This window comes from Hippoglossus hippoglossus, chromosome 11, assembly GCF_009819705.1.
Source record: "Hippoglossus hippoglossus isolate fHipHip1 chromosome 11, fHipHip1.pri, whole genome shotgun sequence".
NCBI classification, from domain to species: Eukaryota; Metazoa; Chordata; class Actinopteri; order Pleuronectiformes; family Pleuronectidae; genus Hippoglossus; species Hippoglossus hippoglossus.
In genome coordinates, this window is record NC_047161.1 from 2,559,741 (window position 1) to 2,587,689 (window position 27,949).

At 45.4% G+C, this 27,949-nt stretch overlaps 2 protein-coding genes across 3 annotated transcripts in view; both read left to right on the forward strand.

Annotated features, from left to right (window-relative positions):
- LOC117770959 (tapasin-like) overlaps window positions 1-27,949 on the forward strand; it is a 1,175,540-nt gene that overhangs the window by 548,478 nt on the left and 599,113 nt on the right. The window lies entirely within an intron of this gene.
- Window positions 459-27,949, forward strand: erf (Ets2 repressor factor). Of its 2 annotated transcripts, XM_034600862.1 has the most exons (6): window positions 460-1,201; window positions 19,853-20,087; window positions 23,704-23,816; window positions 25,055-25,947; window positions 26,097-26,516; window positions 27,845-27,949. In XM_034600862.1, exons 1-6 carry the CDS (start codon window positions 1,180-1,182, stop codon window positions 27,866-27,868), a joined length of 1,707 nt encoding a protein of 568 aa, XP_034456753.1. In that variant the 5' UTR covers window positions 460-1,179; the 3' UTR covers window positions 27,869-27,949. The 2 variants fall into 2 exon arrangements, with proteins under 2 accessions (XP_034456752.1, XP_034456753.1); XM_034600861.1 differs by lacking the exon at window positions 27,845-27,949 and having other exon boundaries at window positions 459-1,201; window positions 26,097-26,846.

Here is a 27,949-nt window from a genome sequence, read left to right on the forward strand (position 1 = left end):
TAGAAGAAATCCATTTAGAAGAATGTAGAAGAAATAATAAGTTCCCAAACCAGACTTTGATATGGTGACTCTCTTCGAAGGATAAGGTCCCCAGATAAATATAAATAAATATATAGTAATGGGCTTGTGGCCCCTCAGGACAGTGGTTACGGCCCTGCCTCGTGCTCTTGTCCTGAGCAAACAATGTTTTGTCTCAGATGTTTATGCTTGTGTTTTGGGATTCTCGTGTTTCTGGTTAATAATACATCCAGCCCACGTTTATACACGTTCTTCGCTCCCTGGGTTTTACTTCCAAATCCCCCCCAAAAAATGCAGCCGCGGCTCCGCTGTTGTAGTGGAATGTAAAGTAAGTCCTCCAGAATCAATAGACGATCTTTGGCAACAAGTGGGCGTTGAGTTCCTCTCTCGCTCCCTCCCTCCGTAGGTCAGCGTGGGCGGCCCCGTGTGGCAGGAGGAGAGAAACACGACACCCCGGCGTAGAGAGGGGGGGGGGGGAGCGGACACGAAGCGAGCGAGCGAGTGGAAAAAGAAGAAAGTGTGAGCCGGAGAAAGAGAGAGGGAGCGGGCAGAGAGAGGGAGAGTTGGCATCGGTACTTTTGTTCCTTTCGGCAGCTCCGCGTTTCTGGACCGAGGAGGACGATGATGACGACGATGATGAAGATGGTGATGTGGAGGAGGAATCGAACATGCGACATCGCCACCACGCACGGGCTGAACGTTTAGACATTCCGTCGCTCCAGCCACCGACCGACTCCGGCACGACTCCGGCAAACTTCGACGTGCGCCATTCGGACCCGGGCGACCGGATCGTCCCCTTCCCTCCGCCTCCGGAGACCTGGGGCAACTTTTTTTTTTTACACACACGTCCTGAAAAACAACCAGAAAAAGTTTTCCGAGTCACCGTGGACGAGCGGAGACGGACGAGCGGAGCTTACCGGAGCTTTTATCTGATTTTTTTTTTTTTTACCACAACTTCCAGCCGCCGAGCTCCGGGCTGGTTGTTCCCCGACGAGCCTCTTGTGAGAACAACACCGGAGGAGGGAGTGGGGTGTCACGGCTAACTCCGCTAACGGCTAGCTAGCTAACCAAACCACCGTGCAAAGTTACCAGTCGGTCGACGGGTAGGGGGGGGGAGAGTGGAGAGTGACCGAAGCGACCGCACCGAAGACGGCGACGAAGATGAAGACCCCGGGAGACTCCGGTGAGTTTCACGGTCACTCGCATGTGATTTAAAACACACGTTTGTCTTCTTTGTGTTTACTTTCTGGTTCCCTCAAAGGGAAAACAACAGCGCGTGTAGCTTCCGCGGCTAACGGGCTAGCATGCTAACGAGCTCCAGGGAAAGTGTGACAAAATTATGGCGCTCGAGTGGACCCGTCCCGAGTCCCCCCGTGGTTTCAGCAAACCCGGGGAGTCCGGTCCGCCGAGCCCCCGCTTTCCCTTCCAACCGCCGGGGAACCCAAAACAAACTTTTAATACGGGGTTCTTCCAACTTTTTTTTATTTCAACTTTCCCAGCGCATATCCCTGAAGCTACTGAGCGAAACAACTGTGGAGTTAGCTTGAATTTCCTGGATCCGTGTGAAGGAGTCAGGGGTCCGGGCCAGAAAAGAGCCGTGACCCCGGCTGCTGGAGCCCCGGGTTTTGTAGATCCAGGTCAAAAATAACATTGCACTTAATGGATAAATCAGTTTAAATGAGACGGTCACTTTGATATTTAAACACCAACACTGGTCCCAGTCTGAAGTAGAAGAACACACTATGTGATTTAAGGGCTTTTATTGACTTTATCTTGAAGGAAAGTCCTCTCAAAGAAAAGTGGGTTCGAATCCTCTGAAGTTGATAAGAGAATAATCAACTTTGTGTGTGTGTGTGTGTGTGTGTGTGGTTAAGGTTGTGGCATATTTGCATATTTTGATTATTCTGAGGTGGAGGTGTGAGCCCACACACGTCTCCATTCATTCCCGAGAGGTGGAAAGTGGCTGCATGATTGGATTGGGACCTTTGCACTTGATCACTTCTGCTGGTTTAGTGCTGGTCGGCTGTGATGGTGTAACGCTCCCATTTGACTGCTGCTGCTGCCGGGAGAAGCAGATTGTGTCTCCTCTGCTTACACCCCTTTCCTTCCTAAAGGCGTTTTTGTAAGTAAACCGGTTTGACCCTTGACACTCGCGACAATCGGATCCAAGCGGATTGTTTTACCTGCGTAGTTTGAAAGCTTAACTAAAACCTGCTTCTGGAATTTTAATAGATCAGCACTCAGAAAAACCTCAAGGCCATGCTATTTCAAAATTCCGTACATTTTTTATTTGAAGGTGTAATTGGTCTGGTTGAAAATTATTATGATTTTCCATCCACGGGGTATGATTTCACCTCCATTGTGCCGTTTAGGTGCTTTTAAACCCAGTTTAGTCAGGAGCGTTGTGTGGTAATCTTGGGCAGGCAGAGATCCAGTTCCCATAATGGATGTTTTAAAAGGGGAATGCCACGCCACAGCACAACGTCATAATTAGAAATATGGCTTCAAATCTCTGTGCTGCCTGAGATAAACTTTTTTTTATATCACGAAAACAATCGAGCTAAAACACAAGCAACTTTTTTTTACACAGTGGGGGCACAGGACTCCATGAGGAAATGAACAGATTCGGCTGCCACGGCCCCAAAATACTCCGGCGTTCGCAGCTTCCCGGTGACCCATGAAACATCCCTTTGATTGATCTCAACCACACAGCGCATCATGCAGAAAATACTTAACTGGCAATTATACACCCTTGATTTAGGCAAGAATACGCAGTCAAATAAAACCCTCTCCGGAGGGGTCGGATTAGCAAGGATATGCAGCAATAAAAGTAGAAGGCCCTGTTATAACCATGCGCCACACAGCGGAGAATAGATCCTTTTGTCTATTTATAAGTTATTTTCTACTCTATCTCTGCCATTTGGTTCAGCTTGAGTTTAAAGAAGTTGCAGCTGTGATATGAAAGCCAGTGTGGTTTTGTACGTTTTCAGTAGTAGCAGTTTTCCTTGACATCAGTATGATGAAGGTCGTTTTAGTTGAAAAGAATGTTTTTTTGTCAGGAGAGCTACGTTGGCATTCAATAACAATAATCTGTGTCCATGTTACATTACGCTCGGAGCTACACAGGCCTTTTGTGTGCGTCTCGCCTGGGGTCAGAGCCTGTTGACTGCTTTTAAACATACACATACGTGTGCACATAAATATATATGGGTCAACCTCCACTCTCTTCCTATCAGGAAGTCAGCAGTCTGGCCCCACCAGCTCCAATTTTCCACTTGTGTTACTCCTTGTATCAACAACGCGCCACATGTAAGACGTCACAGCTATAGACAGGCCTGGCCAGCGACCCAGCATGCTAAGCAATGTGTGTGTGTGACTGTGTTTAAGCATGTGTGTGTGTGGAGTGAAAGGGGCCATACATGAGCAATTAGCTGGTGTTAAGTCTGGTGAGCACTGGGCTGCTGTTTACGACTGTGACTGTATTTTAATGTTTGTGTGTGTAAGTGTGTGTGTAAGTGTGTGTGTGTGCCCATATGTCTGTCCCTGCGCTGCTCTACCTGACATTGATGTGGTCACAACAAAGTGAGTGTTTGACTTTTACCAGCGAGACCCAATTGCCCTTGAGGAAGACCATTTGGTTTTGGATAGTTGACTCAGCCTAATGTAATCACAGGAAGAGCAGCCAGACGTCTTTATGCAGATTCAAATAGCTCTAATAACACTGGTTAGACCAACGCTAATGAGCCCAGGCCTCGTTTCAAGAAAACAAAAAAAAAAAGACGTCAGTTTCTTTTGGGCTGGGCTCTGTTGTGTTACTGTCTCACCACTATACTGCATTAAGCCGTTGGCTCCAGCAGCAGAGACGACGCAATTACACAACAAGTCGAGGCCAAGTTGTTTGTCTCAGGGAAAGTTTGAGAAGAGGTGCTGGCGACTGATGTGCAGAGATGTGGTTTTTTTGCAGTCGCTGTGTTTTAGGACACCCTGTCTCCCTGGGATTTATTGGAGACGTTGTAGTGTCACGTGCTCCCAGTGGATTTGGGAAATGTTTATGTCACTTAAGATGAAAGAGAAACGGGATTAACGACTGTTTCAAGGAGCTCTAATTTAGTATTTTTATTTGTGAGAAAGCCGTTAGTCTTTATCTTTTATTTCTGCTAGCACCAGTCAGGCTGTAAACACGCGGGTACAGTTTAAGTCTCAGTTTCACTTTTCTAATCCACACTGAATCATGATAGAATCCGTTTAGGAGGAAAATGCCCAAACAAAAACAGCCAGTGTTCCTCCCAGGATTTACCTTTCCCCTGGTTTCACTTCCGTGTGTGTGCTTACTGCGACTGATCAGATTAACGTAAAGGTAAAAGTTGACCTGATCACATTCCCAGATCACTACTGTGCTGAGTCTGGGCAAGTAGACCCCTGGAAAAACTACAGCACAGTGACGTCAACATTTCTCTGGTGTGTTGTCAAAGTGGCAGCCCAGGTCAACGGTGCTACGATCATGTCTGGATGTTATGGCAAACCTCTTTTCCTGGAAGTGTGTATGGACGGTGGCTTCGGTGACCCATGCACAGCTCAGAGAAGAGCCAACACACGAGCCAGGACATGCTGGCCAAACAAACACCAGGGCCCCACGCACAGGAAGGCCCCACACTCCGTTTGGGAGCTGAATGCGGATCAACATCTGTGTCTACAGTTTTATTCATATATATGGATTTCTTTGTTAAATCTAAAGGATCCATTTTGGTTAAGGTGGCGTAATTATATCAAATAAAAAGTTATTGGACCAGATTTACTTGACAGTGCCTTATCATTTTATGATTGTGGATCTCACTGATCTAATTTGGAATGAAACGTTCAGTGTGTGAGGTGATTTCATTTTTTTTATTTGAATTCCTTTTGCAACTTGGTGGACGTGTTTGACACTACAGCACTAATAGAATATAAAAGAGTCGTTGTTTGTTCAGGCTGTTGAGTTGTGATAGTTTACAGTCAACATTTTTTAGAGCTGAATCTAAGATGTCTTTTGTACACTTTCAGTAAATGTTAAACAAGAGACCTTCCAGTCTTAGTTATTGTTATTTGGCTTTATCAAAGCTATTTTTTACTAAGTTTATCCTCAGTGAAGGTCCCTATCATCACATCCTTAAAAAGTCATTAGTTTAGCAGGAAAGTGGAAAAGTCTGACTCTGCAGTCGCCTAAACATCATAGATTAATCCTGGAAGTCGACTGATGGAGCGCTCCTCTCTTTAAGCATCAATCACCACTGATTGTCTGACCAATGAGAATTTATTAACCACCCAGTTGAATGGGAGCCTACAACACAATTTCCAGTCCACTGATATGATCAATCTGTGTTTGCATGGTTGTTGAACATCTGTATCGTGTTGAGTTCAAAAAGAGGCTTCGGCTCTTTGATTGAAATTCTCACATCGAAACCAGACTTTGATATTTTAGATAGCTGAATCATATTTTATCCTGGTGCCACATCGTCTACATTCTGACAGTTATTCACAGGACTAATGAAAATGTACTAATCCAAGAAGAAGGTCACACCACCAATAGTATCTCTGTGTAATCTCTCAGAACGTAGAGAGACAGGCCCGGCGCAGACAAAGTGCAGTACCGTTTTTTAGTGCAAGGAATGTGCTCATCAGTCTCAACAACATTGTCGGCCTGCTCGCTCGCTAAGCATTCAAGTATTTATGACTGGGTGAATCTGCGTTGGCTCTTTGACAGTCGACCTCCAACAGGGCTCATGAAAGGACGGAGCCGGTCAAGTGGAACCAACAGCCTGCTTCACTGAGCAGATAAGGAAGACTTCTGCATTGGAACTGATATCTGTGAAACACCTGACAGGAATCTGGGCTTTCCGGCTGCAGCATTACTCGGTCATGCACAAATTAATCTCTCTTGCATAAACTTGAAAGGTTAGAGAAAACCCCAGACATCTTCACTCCTCATAGACATGATGTGTTGATCCATTTACCCATCAGACTAAAATATGTAAAAACAAAAGCACATGTGAGCACCACCTATAAAGCTTCTAAAACCTTTGTTCAACAAAAGCTGCAGACACAGCGTTTACTCTTGAATCAAACCAAGGCTGAGAGAGTACAGGAGGTGAAGAGGTAGGTTTGTGCTTTGTCTAAGGCTGTTGTGACTGGAGTCACTCAATCTGAAAGCGTTGTGCCGTGTTATGGCTATCGCCTGTGGTTCGTGGAGAAGGAGGGCGACCTGGTTGGTTTGGCGTCATTTATGGCGAGAAGGATGGAGGGAGGGCTCTGCCGACATGTGGGTCTGACTTATGTGCACTGCAAAAAGAATTAAGGGACAGACTAGGTGTGGTCTTGTGTGACTGTATAATACAGCCCACACTGCCCCTGCCAGGGCTAAAGTAGCTGCAACCAACGTGCTGTCAGAGCAAAAATATCCACCAAATGCCATATGTTTTTAGAAAGCCGCTTTTAGCTGAAAGGAGTGGTTAGGGGTAGCCTGCCAGGTTGTGTTCTGGTAGTTAGAGAGACCTGCAGTAGGTGGCAACATCTAGGATTTTTTAAATTAAGTGTGGCATTCATTGGCAGTGCATGGCAACACCAGTGGAAAGTCTTCATTTAGAAACCATTTGTAAAAAATGATGCAAAATACATCGGGCACATTTTCTACCAAAGGGGCCACCTCAAGAGTCACAGAGGGAGAAACCCCGGCCAGCAGGTTCCAGAGAGTTGGGTTCTGTGGTTGTTTGGACGCGGTTGATCCAACCCAGACTTTTCCTGCTCATACACTTGTTGGCTTTACACCTGCATTTTTACCCAACGCCGCTTGATTGAAAACCTGACATGTCCTGCTCTCAGAAATGCCACAAAATTAATTCAATATCACATAAATTTGATCCAAGGTAGTTTTAAGAAATACTGATTTCTACAAACCTCTCTCTGTTCGGCGTGCTGCCACCTAAACGGCCGTGAAAAGGCAAAGTCGAGCACCACTGAAGCCAAACTGAATATATGGCTTGTAAATCCAGGTAGACATTCAAGACAAGCAGCTCAGTGTCTGTTCTGTGCGGCGCTTTCCAGGGTTCAGGAGTAAGAACTGCCCACTGGCTCCTGGCTGTAAAACCTTGAATTTTATTGGTGCTGACACTGATTCAGGTGGCTGTCCGAAGGTACTAGCACCAGATGTTTGTGGCAGTAGCAGTGACCATGAGTTCCTACAGGCACACAGGAAAACTTTTTGTTCACACTACACTACATTTGTGGACATTTGCTTCTCTTTACATATTTATTTACATTCATATGATTTCCACAGTAACCAGATCCCAGGGCAAATAAATAAATACATCTCGAGCACCAGTGTGGCAGCAGTGTGCCGGCCGAGAGGAAAGATCATTCATTGGAGCGCTCCCCCTCGTGTCCGGGGTAATTTAATCCACAGCTAAGACACATCTGGTGTCGGTCTTAACACCGTCTGAAAGGCACATTTCTTAAATGTAGAAGGGACAGTTTGCTCCAGCTGAGTTCCAATTGATTTCTAATCACCACAGACCGAGATGGGGTTACCCTGAGCACACACTCGACCGATGTCAAGAGGCAGCAGCACACCCTGCTTTGTGTGGACAGGAATCAACAGCTGTTAACATCATAAACTATGGATGTATTCAGAGAGAGACATTTTTGTGCTCACCATGTGTTATGCAATGTTTTAACTATAAATAGCCCAAAAGTTTGAAATTTCCATTTTGCCTGCTGTGGTGACATAATGTAGTTTAATCTTGTTAAAGCAGCATTCTGGCCTATGGATTAAAGACATTGCCTCATAACAGCATCTTAAAGGTTTGTCACAATGATCTGCTGCTTGCTCGTTTTTAAGTTTCTCGTGAGCACTGGTGTAGTTTAAATAAGTCTGTAGGAGTTTTGTTTTTTCTATTTCCACTATCTTGTCTGTGGAGGGAGAAGATTGAGCGAGAGACGGAGGGATTCAGCGGAGCACGGTGTGTCTCTTCTGTTGTTTGCTTCAGTCGTCAGTCTGTTGGGAACCCCGTGGTTCTCTCTCTCTAATGACTGTCACTTCTTGCCCTGGGACTTCGCCGCAATCTGTGTGTTGTGTCTGTGATTGATGCGACTCTGTGTGTCACAGCGTTTTAAACCTGGAATATAGGAAGTTTGTTAAACTAAAAGCTAATTGCATAAAACTTTATTCTTTCAACCCCACCCCCCCCCAAACTACACACATTCACACCCTCTCTTTCCTTTCTTTACACACACACCTTCGCCGTCTCTCACACCCACATTCAAACAAGCACAAGAGAATAGTTACACTTTTCTTTACACATTATTTAGTGGCGAGTTAACCTCAGGATAAATCAACGAATCGGAAAAGCAATCGTTAGATAAACAAAAGATTACCAATATTTGACAAAAGAAATATTTGCAGGCTTATATTTTACTAATTTAAAGACCAAAGAATTTTATTACTCAAGAATATAATCTACAAATGAATCAGTATGAATCATTAGTTGCAGCCCTACGACACCGTTATCTAAAAAGACCAATAACCTGACAGCCCTTTGTACAACTGATCTGAAAACACGCCTTTGCACTTATGTACGTCTACATAATTGCAATATATTGTCAAATGATTAGAAATCAATCTGGGCCTCTGTTCAAATCACTTGACAACAGTTGTGTGCAGTTCTGGCACCAACAGTGACTGAAAGCAGCTGCAGAGACTGTTTGAGCCAGTGTAGGGTTCGGGCTTGTCTTGTTAGCTGCTTCAAAGGTAAGTCATAAATTACATTAGCGATAAGGATGGCTCCATTTGATCAGGTCAGAACCATTAGTCTGTCCTAAAGTCAAGCTTGCTGTGTCTGCCTGTCCGTCCCTTTTTTGTTTATGACCCGTAGGTCCCGGACTCAGCTGACATCACAACTTAAAGCAGATTTCTAGAAAAATCTTGGCAATCTAAAAGGTTTATACACTTTTTAAATGACTTAATAAATGAGATAAATGATGTAAATGTCTAAGAATGCTGACTCATGACACGTTAAGCAGCAGTATCACTGTACACGTTGGATTTATTAAGTTCAAAGATCCGTCCCTAAGTAGCTGTGCGTCCCTGTTGGCTGTTTGAAAGCCTCAGACCAGCGGCAGTGATGAATGAGTCCGCTTTCTGTTTTATTGAAACGTGAAAGTCAGTTAGTCCGTCACACACTCGCTCATGTCGCTCACTCCCAGCATGCACTCTGTATTAGGGGGTCTGGACCCCCCACATGCCATGAAAATGGGTGACGTCTGTCTTGCATTAACACACACAGACACACTCTTTTAATTTTCTGCAGCTAGCGAGCACGGCGTGCTCATTTGGGCTGCCATCTCCCTGCGGTGACGCCGTCATGCCTGTGTGTCTTTAATGTTTTTACACAGGGAGCGAGCCACTCAGTCTAGAGACGGGAAGATCCAGCTTTAATGCAATAGACTGAAGAATTAGGACTGCGGTGGCTCTGCCAATGACTAAAGGCTGACTAACACACCCAGACATCACACATGGAGAAAGTCCCTCGCTGGGCTGTTTTACGTTTTTTTAAAAGAATTTCACGGACACCCTCCTCCAGTGCGGATCTACTCTCACTGTGATTGTACTATGAGCTTGGATCGTCACATTACATACATACACAATGTTATGAGCCATGGTTACAAGGTTACATGGTTGAGGGTGAACGGGTGTGACTATTTTCCAGTTTGGGTCTTTAAGTCTATTAAACAACACTTAGTGTTAGTGAACAAGTCGCCAGTCGTCTGATTGGCGACCACGAGTAAAGTATCAGTGATTAATAGCACTTTCAATGACTGTTATCTTAATTATAGCAGAAAACATGATTCGCCAAAGAACTAACACTCATTTACTGCTGCAAGGAGTGATTATTTTTTTTAATCTGCCAATTTCTGTCTCTATTAATCAACTAATCCTTCAATATTAGTTTAATTTGTCTATTACAATGCACCAGAGCTCAAGGTCAAATTTTCTGTTGTCTTGTTCAACCAACTGTCCAAAAACCAAAGAGGAACCATCCCTGTAACTTGTTGGATGATTTCCGTGTTGGCCTTTATCTCTGACGTCTTTGTCAGAGTCTTGCACATGTTTGGCTCCTCTTCTCCATCCTGAGATGTTTGTATTCTTCCACTCTTGCATCAATGGCATGCTAGAAATGTCTTAAATACTTTCCAGTGACTCTCCTGCTCATCATGGGCTCATTCTGACCTTTTTGGGACATTTTTCCCAGGGGGGCTGGCAGGAAAAGGTTTTTAGACTTGACTTCTCATAGTGTTGTGAAAGGAAAACCGTGTAGATACTTTGGATTTGGGTGTTAATCAAATATGCATATTCCTGGCTGATATTTGCTCTCAACCCCCCCTGGCCATAAACAAAAATGTGCTATGTGGTCTCACTGCTCCTAAAGTTTTATGACCTCAAACGTATTCAGATATTTTTCCCTTTTCATCAACGTCAGTCGCATCACTGAACCGAACCTCTCGCATTGTCGAGCTGTTTTGTCCTCGTAGTTTTGTAATCAACGGCGGAGCCTCTTTGTCTGTGCGGAAAGATGCTGAAAGGAAAGTTCAGTTATGGGAAGGAGGGAGAGTGAAGGGTTCGAAAAGAGGAGATGAAATTTGATTGGCAAGGAACACGAGGAATGAGTCACTCATCCAAGCTTCCTGCATTTGGAGCCGTGTGTGTGTGTGTGTGTGTGTGTGTGTGTGTGTGTGTGTGTGTGTGTGTGTGTGTGTGTGTGTGTGTGTGTGTGTGTGTGTGTGTGTGTGTGTGTGTGTGTGTGTGTGTGTGTGTGTGTGTGTGTGTGTGTGTGTGTGTGTGTGTGTGTGTGTGTGTGTGTATTAGTGATCACATGGCTCAGTCCAACAGCTGAAGTCACCAAAATGTTGTTGTTGGTCTCGTCTGTCTGTCTGTACATGTCATATGGTTGTGTGGAACATTTAAGTTGTAAATCCTGGTTTCGAGGACCTTACAAAGAGCAGTTTGAGGGTTGAGACTTGGTTTCAGGGTTCAGTTTAGAATTAGGTTGATTTAAGTGAGTGTGCACACGTGTGTGTGTTGGAGGAAAATGAAAGTAGTCTGGTGACTGAACCACAACACAGAAGCCAAATTTAAACACGGATATTCATCTTCTCTCTCTGAAGTCCCTTCTACCACGGCAACCACACGGCAAATCACTGCAGTGCCACAGTCTTCTCCATCGCTGTTTGACAACTTCTCTTATTAATTGTTTTTATGAACTTTTTAAAGTTAACATTCAGTCTTGTAATAAAAAAAATGTGTCCATGAATTAATGGATTCCGGACATTGAGACTGTCAGAATACAGCTTTATTGTTAGTGTTGCAAAGGGACTGTACATGTTGGGACCTCTTTCCCTTTCCTTAGTGAATATATTCGTTCATGGTTAGATTCTCTCTTACCCAGACGCCTCTGAAACAAGCCCCCCTGTATCCCCCTTGATTGCACCTCAGGAGGTATGGTACTTCCTCTCGCAGTGATATTAACCAAAGTCCTCGAGTTGAAGGGTGTTCTTGTTCGTTCTGCCGGCCGGCTTCTCGGTTTGATGCCGTTAATCAGCACAGCGACTGCCTGCGCGTGGAGCTGGCCAGTTTGCTGGACTTAACGTTGGTTGACTTCGCTCAGCAGGGTGTCAGCCGGCCTTATTTCCTGCAGGCCATGTATCATAAACATGAACAACAGTGTGTGTTGCTGTGCAACAGAAACTAAATCTGTTCCGCCTCAATGCACCTCTGGTCTGAGATGTATCTCACTCTCTTTACTGTCTCCATTTCCATCTCTTATTCTATTTCTCACCGACTATCATTCGCACAAAAACAAACACATATTTGTGCACACGAACACACAGTGGTTGTGTCCGACATCACCCACTCACTCACTATTCCCTACTTAACTATATAGTGACTAATATATAGACCACTATATAGTGAGCTCATCGGGAAAAGAAAAAAACGCTTTCGGACACTACTCCGCATTTTCTCTGCCGGTAATGACGTAATCAACAATGTTGGCCGGTGGAATATCTCACAGTAAATTAATTGTATTATTTTACATTTATTTTTCACTTAGTATTAATGCTTTTGTGGTAAAAACATATTGAATTATCATCTTTAGATTTAGAAATAAACTTGTTTCCTGCAGTTTGTACTGTGAGGCGCTGCTCAGCTTCTAGTTACATTGATTCGGCAGCTCAGGCTGTTCCTGCTGCTGTTAGTGATCATTGGTTGTGCTACTTCTTTTCAAGATGCATTGTGGGAAACAATGAGTGCACATATAGGGTATAAAAAACTTCACTAAACATTCAGACACATCTACAAACTCCCTATATAGTGATTAGTTTCCGAACACAGCCATTGTCTTTCAAACAGATTCCAGTCTGACTGTCGGAAGAAAGCTTGAGATCTCCAGCAATGCAGTCAGGCAGCCAGGACCTCATTACCGCTAAATATTTTACAGGGTTTTCATTTTCTGGAAGGAAAGCGTGCTCAGACGAGTTTCAGAGCACGTGTACGTGCATGTATGTGCACTTTCGCTCTGAGTCTCCCACCTTGGCTCAGGCGCTGCAGATTAACAGATAAAGATCTGTGCTCTAAAATGACAAAGTAATTGTTTAGGATTTAGATTCTCGCTCGTACAACAGTGATCATCTTTTCCTGTGAAGATTGCCTTCTTTCCAGCACTAACGTTTTTACTTATCGGAGCCAGAAGTAATTCAATTATAAGCCAACGTCTCTTTGAAAGGTGTTTTTATTCAATGTTGTTGGCAAACTGCCTCAGTGACACAATTCTGGCATCTTTAAAACCGCTGTGTGACCCAGAAGGCCTGCTGAGTGTAAAGGGACTTTACCCTCATATCTGAGTATAATAACTGACTCATGAATGTGTGCACACTCTCACTCGAGCAGACACACTCATGCCAAGCTGGGGTTGTCTTAATCACAGCCTTGGCTGCCTCCAAGGTGCCGCAGAGTTCTCCAGGACGCGACAGGTTTCTGTCTGGCGAGGTGTAGGCGTCCGCCGTGTCTCAGATTAGAGCAGCTTAACTGTCTCAGTTGTAGCAGAGATGCTTTATACACTTAAAGGTTTCTCTTTGCAGTCCGAGGCTTTAATGCTGTGGCAAGCAGTCAAACTCCCCTTTCTATGGTGTCCTTACTCTTTTCTGCAGACTGGAATCCACAGCATTTCAGCCGTCTGCGCTCTAATATTGCTCGTCCCCAGTGGTTAACCTTAACTCGGAGTCTACGGGAAGCATCGTTCACAGCACAAGCGATTTGGAAGATGGATTTCTGAGCATGAGACAGAAACCGCATCATCCCCGGCAGAAGCAGCCGGCTGATTTAAGCCATGCAAAGCCACTTCATTAATGGTCATATAAAGCTTCAGCAGTATTCCCAAACCTGCCAGCAAATCTTTCCTAATCCATCATCTGCACAAATTTAAGTCATTAATAACAAAGTCTCCTGGTAGCAAATGGAGTGTTTAGCTCTTAGTCTCGCCACTTAGTCCGAGCAGCACAGACTTCAGGAGAATTCAGACTTAAAACGAGTTTAAGAGGTGTCGTACACCCACTGTTAAAATGATTACGTTTAATCTTCATCCACTTTTTTTCTTTAGCATTTATCTTCAGGCAACTTTCCCGTCTGAACACTTATCTCTCTCTGTCATTCTCAGTTTCCATCACGTCTGTTCTAACTTTGTTGGTTTGGAGACGATCATGGAAACCCACATTTCAGATGACATACAGATGTATATCTCCACCTCAGTTTAAGGAGATTCATAGTTATTATTAGCAACTCTGACTTTGTCTCCCTCTCTGTTCCTCCTCCTTTCCTTCCTGACTCTGACCCCGTCTCCCTTCCTTGTCGGTTCACCGTTCCCTCGCTCTGTAAATCTTATGTAATGGAGGGATCATGTGAGGAAAGAGGTGAAGGTTTATGCTGTGCACCTGCAGACGGCCGTCCTCCTTTCCTTTTGATCTCTGCTGGATTTCTTTTTCTCCTTCTGCTCTTTCTCTCTCTCTCTCTTCTTCCTCCTCCTCCACTTTACCCTTCCACCCGATTTCCTCTTCGTCCCGTCTGCTTCTCCGACTCCTCCCTGGATTTAAGCCACTGGCTCCTCGATTCTTAACTCCATCCTTTAAGGGTAATTATGAGATTGCCTCAATGAGGCGCGGAGAGTTTTTAAACAGCAGTTTGAGGCCCTGAACTCCTCAGTGAAGCTGTGATAGATTGTCTGTTGTGATCCCTGCATTGTACACGGGTCGTTTTACAGCAAAGGCAAAAAATGGAAATTCGGATAAACAAGTCTGAACAGTTCATGGTTCGTCTTCTTGAACTTAGTTGATTTTTAAAATGATCTTTCAATTGTATGAGTTTAGGAGCGGGGTTGTCCGCTCTCCCACCTGGGTGCTGCATGTGCATTGTACACTGGCAGAGTGAATATAATACAATGAAACACGAAATCAGTGTTCTTTCTCTTGTGTCGCCTTGGCCATGTGTTGCTATGCGACTCTGTATCGCTGTGTTCTGTATCGCTTGCTTCAAATTAAAAGCCCTCTGCAGAGTCGAGTAATTGGAACTTCGTGACATTGCATCAGCGGGCCACCTCTGCGAAATGTATACAGCCCAATACTGTCACGACAAAGTCACATGTTAAAGTTTTCATTTGACGTTCTTTTAATTGAGTTGGTATTTGTGTGTTTTTCTCCGCTGCACATGCCAGCACCATTTACGCCCAGCAGAGATTCCCCGTTTCCTGCTCTGGACCCATTTATTTCCTGCCTTTCTGTGTTGTCCTGATCCCGTCGCTGATAAAATCCCCATCCAGTTCTCAGTAGCCAGCTCGGCCCCGGTCTTTTAGCCTGGCCTCTTACCTCTGTGTGTTGGTCGCCGTGCCCCTGAATCATTACCCTGCAGACAGACACGGACCGACCTTTCCAACAGCTAAATATAGACCCACCAAAGAATAGGAGGAAGGGAGGGAAAAATAAACGAGGGGATAGATGGAACAGCATGTTAAAGAAAGTTGTTGGCGGAGAGCGAAAGAGAAATACAAGAGGAGGTCGTTTGTGTTTAGTCTCAGCGGCTGCAGGCCTTCTGGACAATACCCTAATGATGGCTATCGGTTATTACAAGCGCTATTACAACAGTGGTGACGTCAGAGCCGCTAAGAAAAGCAGACCTGTGCGTTAAAACCCACTCAGCCACTGATTGCTGCTGCACAGATCCTGTGTTTCTCTTGGAAATGAAAACGCAGGTGTCTCAGGACCGCAGCCTAATAGTAAATGAGTTTTTCTTTCCCTGTTCTTAGCTATATATAGAATCCAGTGAGGCCTGAAATGGTGCGTTTCACCTCTGTCTAACAATCAGAAATTCTTCCTGTCTGGAGCGGAGCTTGCCAGATCGTACAAAGGCCCTTCGGGTTCATTTGTCTACTTCAGTTTTCACTTACTCCGCATCCAGGCCTCCTGTGCTGTCAGACTAATTTTACACAAGCTGTATATGAAACCACCTGCACGTTACATTTAAGTGACATGTCCAGTGAGCTGTAAAAGCTCTGCCAGGTTCACACGACACAGGGAAACAGCCTATTTATGACCCTGCCACACTTTCTACGCAGCTAAAGTGTGAAAAGAAACTAATGAGATAACTGCGCTCCCACAATGCTGAGGAAGAGATAACAAGTCACACCTCGTGCATCATATCGAACTTCCTCTTCTGTCTCGTTTCACACACCAGATGATGCGGAACATTTACGTCTTGTGGCTGCATTGATAAAACTCATACAACATCCGTAGGAATTAAGAGATTTATATATTTAAAGTTGTGGCTACAGATAACCAGGAAATTAGTTAGTGAGTCACTTACCATATTAACATTTTAGGGTTTCCACTATGTACAAAATGATTACCGCCAGGTTTAAGTTGGATTCCTTGCAGAGGTCGACTCGCACCACGCCAGAGAATCCTGTCAGTGTGTCCTCCCTCCCAACTCCCCCTGTTGGTCTGCACTCACTTTGCACCTAAACAATAAACACCAACACTAATCAGAAGTTATTAGGACCCCTCCAGTACTTGACCTGCCCCACACTACTAAAAGAAACACTGCATATTGTTAAACTTTACTTGTCCTGCTCCTTTCTGCTGCTTTTCCTCCTCCCACTCCCTCTTGCACTCTCTGTGTCATCCACTATCTGTTAATCTCTGTTTTTACTCACATTACATCAACCGCCAGCTGTAACAGATTGAACTTGTCCTACATGACCCTCGTTTGTGTCAGAACGCCACACGATCAGCGGTTTGGCCACACTTGCTGTATCCGTCTCTCTTGCTATCAATTTGGTGTCTGATTTAAAAACGTCAATCAGGGCTCCAGACAAACTTTGACACCATGGTTGCACCGGTGAGCCTAACTTTTTATTTAGGTGCACCCAAAGTTTTTCACTGCGCCTTTTGACACCGTAATAGTACAACTATTATATCTTTTCTTCACAGTTCCCATATATATTGGTCATTTCTTAAGGGCTGGGTATCGCCACTGATTTCCCAAATCGATTCACAATTAGGCTCGTATGCGTTTGTGTTTTAAACTGGTCTCATAAACTCTGGAGCGAATCTAACAAACACAAAGTAAAGTTCAGTTCTGTTCAGGTCCTAATAACTTGTGATCAGTGATGGTGTTTATTGTTAAAGTGTAAAGTGAGAGCAGGTCAGCTGGAGTGTGGAGGAAGGACACTCGGACTGAGATGAGATGAGGAAGCGATTCAATCAGCTAAATGTTTAGGTCCTCGTACGACCAAGGAACTTTTTTAGTTGTATTTCACAGGTTTTTGGTCACATTTGCTGTTAACGTTCATTATAGCTTGACTTGACCTGTTAAACTTGGTCCTTTAGTACTTTGGGGACAAGGCAATCTGTTGTGTCGTAAACACGGCGTGACAGCGAAGCCGGTGCTGCACCGAGAGGTCTCCGCTGGTTAGACAGATCACACCCTCGCGTCCCAGGTCCCTGGATCTGAGCCCAAACTCCTAACTCTTCTGGCAAGTTTCTGTAATTGAATCATATTTTGTGTTTGTCGTGACTCGGCCGTTTATTTTTAGCGCTAAAAGCTTTTGTTGCTAGGAGACCGTGTGTCATAGGAGAGGCTGAGCGAGGGAGGGACAAAATGAAAAAGAGAAAGGAGAGCAAGAAAGAGATGGCCGTGGTGCTGAGGGGAGAAAGGCGGAATCTGTGAACGACAAATGAACAAGATATGAGTCAGCAGGGACATCTGCAACACGCACATGCAGTGGGCACGGTTGCTATTCCTGTGTCCTTTGTCTGTGTGCTCTGTGCACCCACGCATGAACCCACTTACCTCTCCCCACTAACCTGTGTTGTGTGTTTGTGTACTCTGTGTGTGCGTGTGTGTGTGTGTGTGTGTGTGTGAGAGAGATATTAGCTCGCCCACTTTGATTTAATGCACTCCTCCCGCGTTGTGTGCTTGTGCGCGTATGGAAATACACGTGTTTCGTACTGCGCTAATCACCAGTGTGTACCCCGTTACGCAGCTGTGTTGTGTCTGTGTCACAACAGCCTCACTGTCGTGTGTATGAATCATGCGCTTGTACCCCATTAGTGCTCAGCCTTCAAATGGCCATTATCAAACCATCGCAGCCAGCTCGTCTGTTGTTGGGCTCAATCTCCGAGCACCATAGGAGATCAGATAGCAGCATGTGGTTTGTTAGTCATCAGGAGCGGATCTGTTTTTCTGGATTTTTTTATTTTTTTTTGTCCTTTCCTCAATAAGACGTCTTTTGTAAGATATTTATTAAGTGTTGCCTCCAGGAAAGAAAGCGCTCGGCTGTGAAACTCTTTCAAGAGCCACCAGATCGCACATCACTTTCTTTTATGTTTTAATTTCTCAGTATTAAGTCCGTTTCTGACAAATTTGCAAAGCTGCTCAAAAACACAAAGACGTTTCACTCTTTCTCTGTATCGGAGGCGTCTCGCAGTTCTTAGAGTGAACAATCATCATTAGTTATCTTTCCCCTCTTTTAGTGCGTTTCTGTTTCTCCTGTGACGTTAGCAGACACAGCTGCTCACCTGATGGTGGACTTTGGTTTCGCCGTGTTCAGTTTGTTTAGTTTTTCCATGACTCACTTTGTCTCCATTTACACCTGCTATTAAAATGTGATCTGTATCTGGTTAAGGGGAAACACACGCGCCAATTTCCCGGCACGTTTCTTAACGCGTACATCTCCGCGGTCCACATTTTAATGGAACGTATCGGTATATATTACGAGTGATATCAGCCGAGTCAGCTGTTTGTAAGTGTAAAGTTTTTATTTTTGTGGGCAGGAATGTTGAGAGTCTGTTTGTCCACTCCAATCACCGGCGGTAGTTTCTCCTTTAAGTGATTTCTGAAGCAGCAGCAGATCATTGAAAGCTGCTAAAAAAGACTCGAGGCCAAAAAGACGACCTGGTGTCACATTCATTTCTTCTGACCTAATAAAAAAAAAAGTGTTAAATATCAGTTACGCTGCATATTTTAAAACAAAAAGGGGATGGAGGCCATTTTTGTTTGTCTCTTTTTAAAAAAGAAAGGAGTCTAATCCAAGTAAACACATGAAAGCAATGACAGCACATATTGTGTAAATACTGGAAAAAGTCATAATTGATTTAATCACCATCTGGGAACCATATCTAGACACAGTTCACTTAACACTGGAGTTTAGTTGCCAGGTGTCTTTTCCTTTTTTCCCCCCCCTCACCTCTTTTACAACTCGTTTTTTTTGTTGTTTTTTATGTCGTCTTATCTGTTTTTCATCTGGTCTTTTGTTCTTTTATGTGCTCGTTGTGTGCTGTTCTCTGCCCCGTAGCACTTTTCCTATCCAACATACACAGAGCAACAAAATGCTGGTTTAATGTGTCAGATTCCTGGTTTCATTAGATCTAGATCACAGAACATATGATTCATCACTTGGTCAAATCACACCCAGGTTATGGTCTTGTCATCCTTGAGAGTATCCTCGTTCCCAGGTCACTGTCACGATGATGTACACGCAGATATGACGGCCTTTACGGACTGTGGGAAAATCTTTGTAACCTTGGTATTTAGGATACTGCCTTTTTTTTTTACAGTTTCATAAACACACACACACACACACACAGAAAATTCAGCATTGTTATGTTGTGCCCATATGTTTCCCATCCTCAGCTTTCTCAGCCTGATTGCCAAGGCACATCTGGTCCTAATGAGGTGTGTGTGTGTGTGTGTGTGTGTGTGTGTCTGCGCACACTATGCCTTTGCTATTCAGCCTTTTCGCTTGGCCTTGTGTTGAAGTGCTGTTGAGTCTTTTACTGCCACCCACTGCTTTACAACACAAAGCCTATACTTTTAACTGTTGGATAATAGTGTGTGTGCACGCGCTTGTGTGTGTGTGTGTGTGTGTTCTGATAGTAGTTATAAAACCATAGCTTATATTTTGTCTCCTCGTATCTCAAGGCCTGTTAATCTGTAATAACAGTGCTGATTCTCCAGCTTTGATGCTGATACCAGTGAGGTTTGATTTGACTGCGGACTGTGGGAGCAGATTGAGCCCAAACGCCCAAACAGTCTCATGTCTTGTATCCTTCCACAAATGCCCCAGACAACAAGTACAACTGTTTGTATTACCAGAGACACTTAAAACAAACCTTCACCTTTTGTATTCATGTTGTGTCCTTCCTTCCTTTCTTTGTATTTGCCTCCACCTGACCACTCCTCTCTCCTCCCCCCCCCCTGCAGGGTTTGCTTTTCCCGAATGGGCCTACAAGCCCGAGTCGAGCCCGGGATCCCGGCAGATCCAGCTGTGGCACTTCATCCTGGAGCTGCTGCGGAAAGAGGAGTACCATGACGTCATCGCCTGGCAGGGAGACTACGGCGAGTTTGTCATCAAGGACCCAGACGAGGTGGCCCGCTTGTGGGGGGCGAGGAAGTGTAAACCACAGATGAACTACGACAAGCTCAGCCGAGCACTAAGGTGAGGGGAAAGAAACAAGAGTCAAGCTTGTCGTATAACTCATGTAATTGAACCAGGCTCTAGAGTTCTGTTCCAGACATGGGTTTAAATTACATGAGTTATGTTAAGACAAATCATTAGTCTTGACTGACCCTGTTATTTGGCTTCATATTCAGGTGATGAGTTCCTATCAGGTATCGATATCAGACGAGTCAGACACCGTCAAAGAGCCCAGATGGTTTCATCGTGTCGGCCTCATGTTTCATGAGAGTCCTCTTTGTGTTGAACTCCAGATGAACTGTGATTAAAATCAGCAAAACATACAAGATTGATTTTTTAAAAATGGATCCAGTCTATTTGTGGTCATTTGGCAGCAGAACAGACGACAGGTTCAGGGACAACAGTTCACACACACCAGAAATAGAACGTAACTTCTTTTTAAAGCTAGAATGGCACCTAGAAAGTTTTAACCTCCACGAGGCCCAACTTTCACAATGGACTCCACGTTATTCCAGCTACACATCGGTGGTAGTTACAGGTTACTGTACAGCAGCATATGAACCCACATTTAACTAAGCTTTATCTGGATTTTTCTTTGGATCTGCACCCACATATCTTTGTCTTGATATAGATGTTGGTCACACGGTCGAGCCCCACCTGGGGCTACAGCTCAAAGTTATTTAAATTACGGTTTAATCTGGTGATCACTTCGTCTGGCTTCATTTGATATGAATTATGCTGGAAAGTTGGGTAACATGCACATTACAATCAAAGTAGTGATTAGATTTTTATTTTAATGGGAGCTGAAGAATAGAGGGATGAGGATCGTGTTGATGAAACCTTTTCTCTCAGGTCTTTGTTGTTGCCTCTACCCTTATATTATTTTCAGATTATGAAAGACTCTGTGAATAATAGACCATGTTGAGAAACTATGTAAAGATGCAGTAGTTTCTGTTCCTCTTCTTTTCAACTTTCTATTCCCGGGGCACGGGCTCATTTTCAAGAAACCAATCTCTTTTACGTCATCGGTATTTGTTTAAGTTCAAATACGCTTGAACTGGATTTCATGTTATTGACTCTGGGCTGAGTTCAAGCTTCATTATGACCTCGTGGAACATATAAAGACCAAAGAACTGGTGATTTGTTGTGAACGTACATCTGCACGACGCCAAGACTCCAGGGTGACGGTGGATTTAGAACCGCACACCTTCTCCCTCCACAGAGGACATGTGGGATGCTGCAGAGCTTTATTTAGCCACCAGCCTGTTCTCTCATCGTCCTGTACACAAACACACACATGCACACAGCCAGTCATCAGTGTCGCCTCCTGTGTTGTAGGTTGGTGTGGGTTATAGTTTGCCATGGTGATGACTAGTTACACTGCCTCGTCACCACGCACGCACACACACACACACACACACACACAGACACACACACACACACACACACACACACACACACACACACACACACACACACACACACACACTTAACACCTTGTTATATGTCAGCCCTCCTCCAGCCCATCTGTGTCTTGTTTGTTGCTTAAACCTTTTTTTTTTTATATAATCTTCCACTTACCCTCATATGATTATATATCAAAACACAAGCTGAATTTATATTAAATGAATTATAGACGTACAGTGAACCTCACTTCACTCATCAGATCGTGACTTTCCAGAGAAAACGCTGATGTAACACATTGTTTATTGATTTACTATTTTACGTAACCACACATTTACACACAAGCTGTTTTCAGACACAAGCAGGAGATGATGTATAAACTTGTGTTTTTGTTTACAAACCTGCTCAACATTTAACCATCAGCTATATTATATTTTCATTATTATATTTGTGTCATAACAAAACTTGAAGTCAACCTTTCAGCCACATTTAAAGACAAACAACAACATCTTTAAACACATCAGATACTTTTGCTTTTATCAGGAAATGTTTGATTTATTTATCCTCTATTCATGTTCCTACAATCTCCCTCAGGTTCCTTTTGACACTATTAGAAGAAGAATGTTTATTTTTATGTTATTCAAAACATATCCAACCTGCCATTAATGCACAGAAATGACTCAGATCCCGGAATCAACGCTGGAATTCGATGTCTTGCATCGTTAAAGACGGCGTCGAGCCCGCAGAGGTTTAACAGCATATTAACAGTCAGTTTTATACAGAGGCAGTTGGTCTCTCTGCGGTCACACTGAGTGTTTAACATCAAGGGGCCGCTGGAGCCCAACTCTGTTGTGAAAGCCTTTTCGTGTGGTTTGTAAACCGTCCATATAAATGAAGGGCTGTTAATTAAGTCTGAGATACTTGGAGGCGAGTTCTGCCTTCGTTAGATGTGAAGCTTTTGATTGATGCGCCTCAGCCTCTTTCAAGTGAGCGTTCCTTCGGTTCGCATGTGTTCAGTCATGCAGATCTGGTACATGTGTGTAGAAGCGTGCGTGCGTGTGCGTGCGTGCGTGTGTGTGTGTGTGTTCGTGTGTTCGTGTGTGTGTTCGTGTGTGTGTTCGTGTGTTCCCGCACAACCATACGAAGAGCCTGAGTCTTTACACTCCACGTTCGTTTCTGTTTTGAAGTGAGTTCAAAGAGCAGGAGGCCACGGACAAGCCTGGGCCCGGTCTGCGAGACGGACTGTCACACATTCACTCAATACTGTGAGAGTGCGTGTGATCTCCTCACATGTACGTGCGTGGCCTTTTTCTACGACTCATTCAAAGTGCCATCCGTCCTTCCACACGTCCGTGAACAACATGTCCCTTCAGCGTCCCTGCACAAACGGGCCTGATGTTGTCAACACCCACTCATAAGTATTTCTGTTTACCGCGTGTGGAACGTTTATCTCCGACCTTAAGGTTAAGTTTACTCTGCTTTCTGAAATGAGTCACATTAACCAGTTATTGTTAGTATCATCAAATCAATTACATTTTATTTGTGAAGGCCTCACAAATCACAGTTTATCCCCTCAAATTCTCACAAAACATTCACTTTTAAAAATGACTATTGATAAATCAGTGATCGGATTATTTAGCTCTACATTTTTCAAAAGGAATTAATGTTCATTCAAGAGCTAATATGTTAAACTCACCAAATCTTGTATATATTTATTTAAGACAATCCGCCCCTGAGATCTTCTCTGCTTGACTCTACTACAAATGATGAATATCGTTTTACGTTTTCCAGAATGAAGTGGCCACGAGTGACTGAGAGACACACGAGATGTTTTTATTCAAGAGAAATATGAATGTGGTTCGGTCCCCAGGCTATCGATGAGTCACAGGGAGCCATTTTATCATCTGTGAGATGAGCTGTCGACAGCGCACGGCTCACTCCTCGACATCCCTGTGTGCCCTGACAGTGACTAATGCACCGATACCAACGGAGCCGCCCGGATGAGACACAGTCCGAATGGCTTTGTTAAGTAATCACAGCGAGGATTTAAAAAAATCTACCGTCGTGAGCGGGGGAATTTAATGGTGTCCACGGATTATTGAAGTAGTTCTAAAACTGGGGTCAGGGCCACTGAAGGAGTTTAAATGAGTAGAGTGGAAATAAGCTGCTTGTGATTTATGTTGGGGAAACTCACAGGAGGATTAAACTCTTCTCTCTCTCCTTCTCTCTTCAGATACTACTACAACAAGAGGATCCTCCACAAGACCAAAGGGAAGAGATTCACCTACAAGTTCAACTTCAACAAACTGGTGCTGGTCAACTACCCCTTCATCGACATGGGCACTGGTACGTACACGTTTCGCCTGTGCACACTTGGATGCTCCCAGTCAGAGGCAGGTCCCGTACGACAGCCAGCCACCAGGGGGCGATTGAGGCCCGTTGGCTTCACTTCATACGCAGCCAGTGTGTCCTCTTAAGACGTCCGTGTGCCACGTCCCAGTTTCTCCGTCGTCTTCGCCCTCCTCTGAAGTCGTCTCTAGTTCTGGTCCCGGCCACCCAGTGTAAACACAGCCCATATGGAGCGGTGGATACCAGTGACATAAGTGCGGCACGAAACTTTAATTATAGCCTCTGTGTGATGTGGCCCACACACTGACATGTTGTGATATGATGGTTTCGTATGATGGTTTTACACACACACACACATGCCCACGTCAATCTGGATCGATGCGTGCACACACACACACACACACACAGTTTTTCCCGTTGTTGTCACACATGGTTGCGAGATGTGCGCTTCTTAAAAAGACAGAACCACACACGCACTCAGCGGTACTGGAAAAAAACAGAGGAACCCAACCCATGTTTGTGATGGCAGTAAGAGCAACTTTTCCAATATTTAATTCTGGCACGTGCACAGATGCCAAGAATTTATTGCAGTGCCACAGTCTCCCTGGTGAGAGAGAGTGAGAGAGGGAGTGAGAGAGAGAGGGAGTGAGAGGGGGAGAGAGAGGGGGAGAGAGAGAGAGAGAGGGAGTGAGAGTGAGTGAGAGAGGGAGGAGGGGTTGAAAGAGAAGGGAACTTGTGGCTTTGTGTAACCCGGTGTTTTCTTTGTGTGTCTGTGACCCTCAGGGTAAAATAGTTGGAGTTATGAGAGAAGTGACCTAACTCTCATTTGTTACTTTTCCCTTTTCTCTTCGGGTTTAAAAAGTTGGTTTGTACCAATTTAAAACTAGAAGATGAAATAATAAACATGTTTCCTTGTTTGTCCCGTCTGGTGCAGATTTCCACCTGCGTAATACATTTACAATAAATGAATAGCAACAACATCCCTGATATTCTTGGCAACCTGTTGTGTGGCTGAAGATGTTTGTTTTGAGGATTTGAAATCACAGTTTTATTGCTTTGATGACCTTTAACACAAAAGCCTTGATCCTCTATTGTTCTGTGTTGAAGGAAAACATTTCTATGCCTGATTAGATAAACCAGAACTCTCTGAACTTTTAAGATTATGAGTCTGCTTTTACATTTTCATTACTTCCTGTAACAATCATACTTTAATTCTCATCATTTCTTCCTCACAGGTCGAGGAGTTCCTCAGAGCGCCCCTCCGGTGCCAACTGGAAGCTCCCACTTCCGTTTCCCCCCCTCCACGCCATCAGATGTCCTCTCCTCCAGCGAGGAGCTGCGCAGTCCGGGCATGTTCAGCAGCGTGGCCCGTCGTATGGCTCGGGGCTCAGTGAGCGACTGCAGCGACGGCACCTCCACCAACTCGGAGCTGGAGGAGGGCCTGGGGGCCGATGAGCGAGGCGTGGGGCCGGAGAGGGCTTTCAGGGGCCTGCTTCCCCACCGCATGCCTCACGATTCTCTCTTCAGGATCTACCCGAACACAGGAGGGCTCCCCAGACCTGCCCCGAGGGTCCACCCAGATTCCCTGTCCCCGTTCCCTGTTTCCCCCCTGCCTGGCCCCGGGGGTCTCCTGGCCCCAACTCTGTCCCCCGCTCTGTCCATGACCCCCACCCCCCATATGCCCTACACCCCATCCCCCTCCCTTTCCTCACCGATGATGGGCTCCCACTTTTCCTTCAACCCAGAGGATATGAAGCACTACCTGCAGGCCCACACCCAGTCTGTCTACAACTACCACCTCAGCCCCCGAGCTTTCTTCCACTACCCCAACATCATCATCCCTCAGCCCCACCGCCCCACCATGGAGAAGATGCCCACTCACCACCTGCACGCGCCCCTGTCGCTCCCTCATTCCCTCGGCCATCACGTAGGAGGTGGGGAGGAGGGACCGCAGCACCCGTCTCCATTCAAGTTCAAGTTGCAGCCTCCCCCGCTCGGGCGCAAACAGAGGGATTCGGGAAGCTTGGCTGCTTCTGCTTCCTCATCTTCCTCCAGCCAGTCGTCCTCGTTCAGTGGCTCCGGGCAGATGAACAACTCTCTCCTGGCGGCGGGGCCTCCAAAGATCAAGGTGAGTCCGCTGGCACACGTCGGATGTGGTGTTTCCACAGAGATCTGGTTTGTGCTTTGAGGAATTTCTCCCAAACGCTGCGAGTATGAGAAACATCTGTTAAGAGTCGTAAATAAAACTTCACGTTGTAAAATATTCTTCCTCTGCAGGTGGAGCCCATATCTGACATCGAGTCGGAAGAGGAGGTGGAAGTGACTGACATCAGTGAGGAAGACGAGCTGGATAACAACAATGACAGAGGACACATCTTCATCCCAACACCTCATCATCACCTGCTCAAGAACCATCACCACGCCAACGGGAATGGCAGCTCTGCTCCTCTTCCTCCACACAGCAACCACCACGATGATGATGATGATGACGTCTTCAAGACTCCTGCCACTCCCACCATTGGCAGTGCCGGCCTGGCCTTTCCTCTGATTGGTCTGAAGAGCGAGCCGGGTCACTCGGCGCCCATCAGCCCCGGTGGCACGCTCTGCATCCCGCTCAAACTGCGCTTCAAACGCCGCTGGAGCGAGGACCAGAAGATGGAGGCGGACGGAGAGAAGGACGAGGCGGAGGACAAGAAAGTGAGGGCCGAGGGAGACGAGGTTGTGGAGGGGAAGGCCGAGGAGGTGGGGAGGAGGGGAGGGGAGGTAGAAAATGGGGGAGGACAAGGAGGAGGAGGAGGGGGTGTTATTTTGGGGTTGATGCTGCCACCACCTCCCACCCAGCGTAGAGCGAGCTCAGAGCTGCAGAGGGCGACGGCACAGCTGTCTCTGGAAAACCCTGGCTGCTGAGCCTCATGCACACACACACACACACACACACACACAGACACACACAGACACACACAGACACACACATGCACAGTGTTGGCAACAAGTTTCACATTTTGATTTAGACCATAATGCCTTGTGGGAAATTAAATGGAGAGAACTAGGTTATTACATCAACATGAGTCTTATGTAGAAAACAGCTTTTTGCGCGGTCGGTCACTTTTTACTCCCGAAATTTAACGGACAAAATATTTTCCTCCGTGTTCACGAGAAAGTAAAGAACCTGTTTTTACAGCGTCAGTGACTTTGAACATCGGCGTCAGCGAGTGGCTGCCAGATGTTCTGGTCTTTGTGAAACCGAGGCTACATCTGCACAAGTTTGAGTTTTAACAGGCGTCACTGTTGCTACGTTCACGTTTTCCGTCCGTCTCCCCCCCCCCCCAAGTGTGTCTGACTTTCTAAAACAGCTACTTCTGGAAACGCTGCTGTACTCGTTATAGTTTGAAAACGCCCCCCCGGCTGCGTTGTAGGGTGGTCGGGGGGGAAAAGCAGGCGCCCACCTTCGCTTTCTGATCGGTTTCTTATCAGCTTCGACTCAAAATGTTGTTAAACACTTCTACCAACTTCTGAATAGACAATCCACTTCCTGTATTTACCGGCGTGTCTCAGGTGTGTTAGTCTGGACGTGGACCCGACGGACATTGTTTCAGTTTTTAATAACGTACTTGTGTGGATGTAGCCGTGTCTGTGCCTGTGTAGCCTCCAATGTGCAGCAGGGCATCGAACCTCCGTGTCCCTGGTCCCAGATCAAACGCAGCAGTGTTTCCTCTGTGACTTCCAACACTACAAGATGAACTTAGTCTGTACATCGACTTCAGATCTCAAACCAGTGCCCTGCAGAGACGGGGGCTGCCTCCTCGCCCTCATAGTGCCAGTAACTCTCCCCCCCCCCCCCCCGTCTTTAATGGGATTTAATGGGTCTGTGTGTTTGTGTGGTCCATCTCTTTACCGAGGGCAGCATGAATTGTACAGCAGTAGATAGAGTGAATTTCTCTGGCTCGTTTTGAAGGTGGTGAGCTCCTTTTCGTAACCTCCCTCTCTTCTTTGTGTTCTTTCCTCCTCCATCTTCGCCACGACAGACGGACAGACCCGGACGTTACTAAAAACACATTTAACAGCGCTGATTGCAGAAGTGCCTCTTTGTCCGCACCCGTCAGCCTGCAGGCGTTTACAAGGTGGAGGAC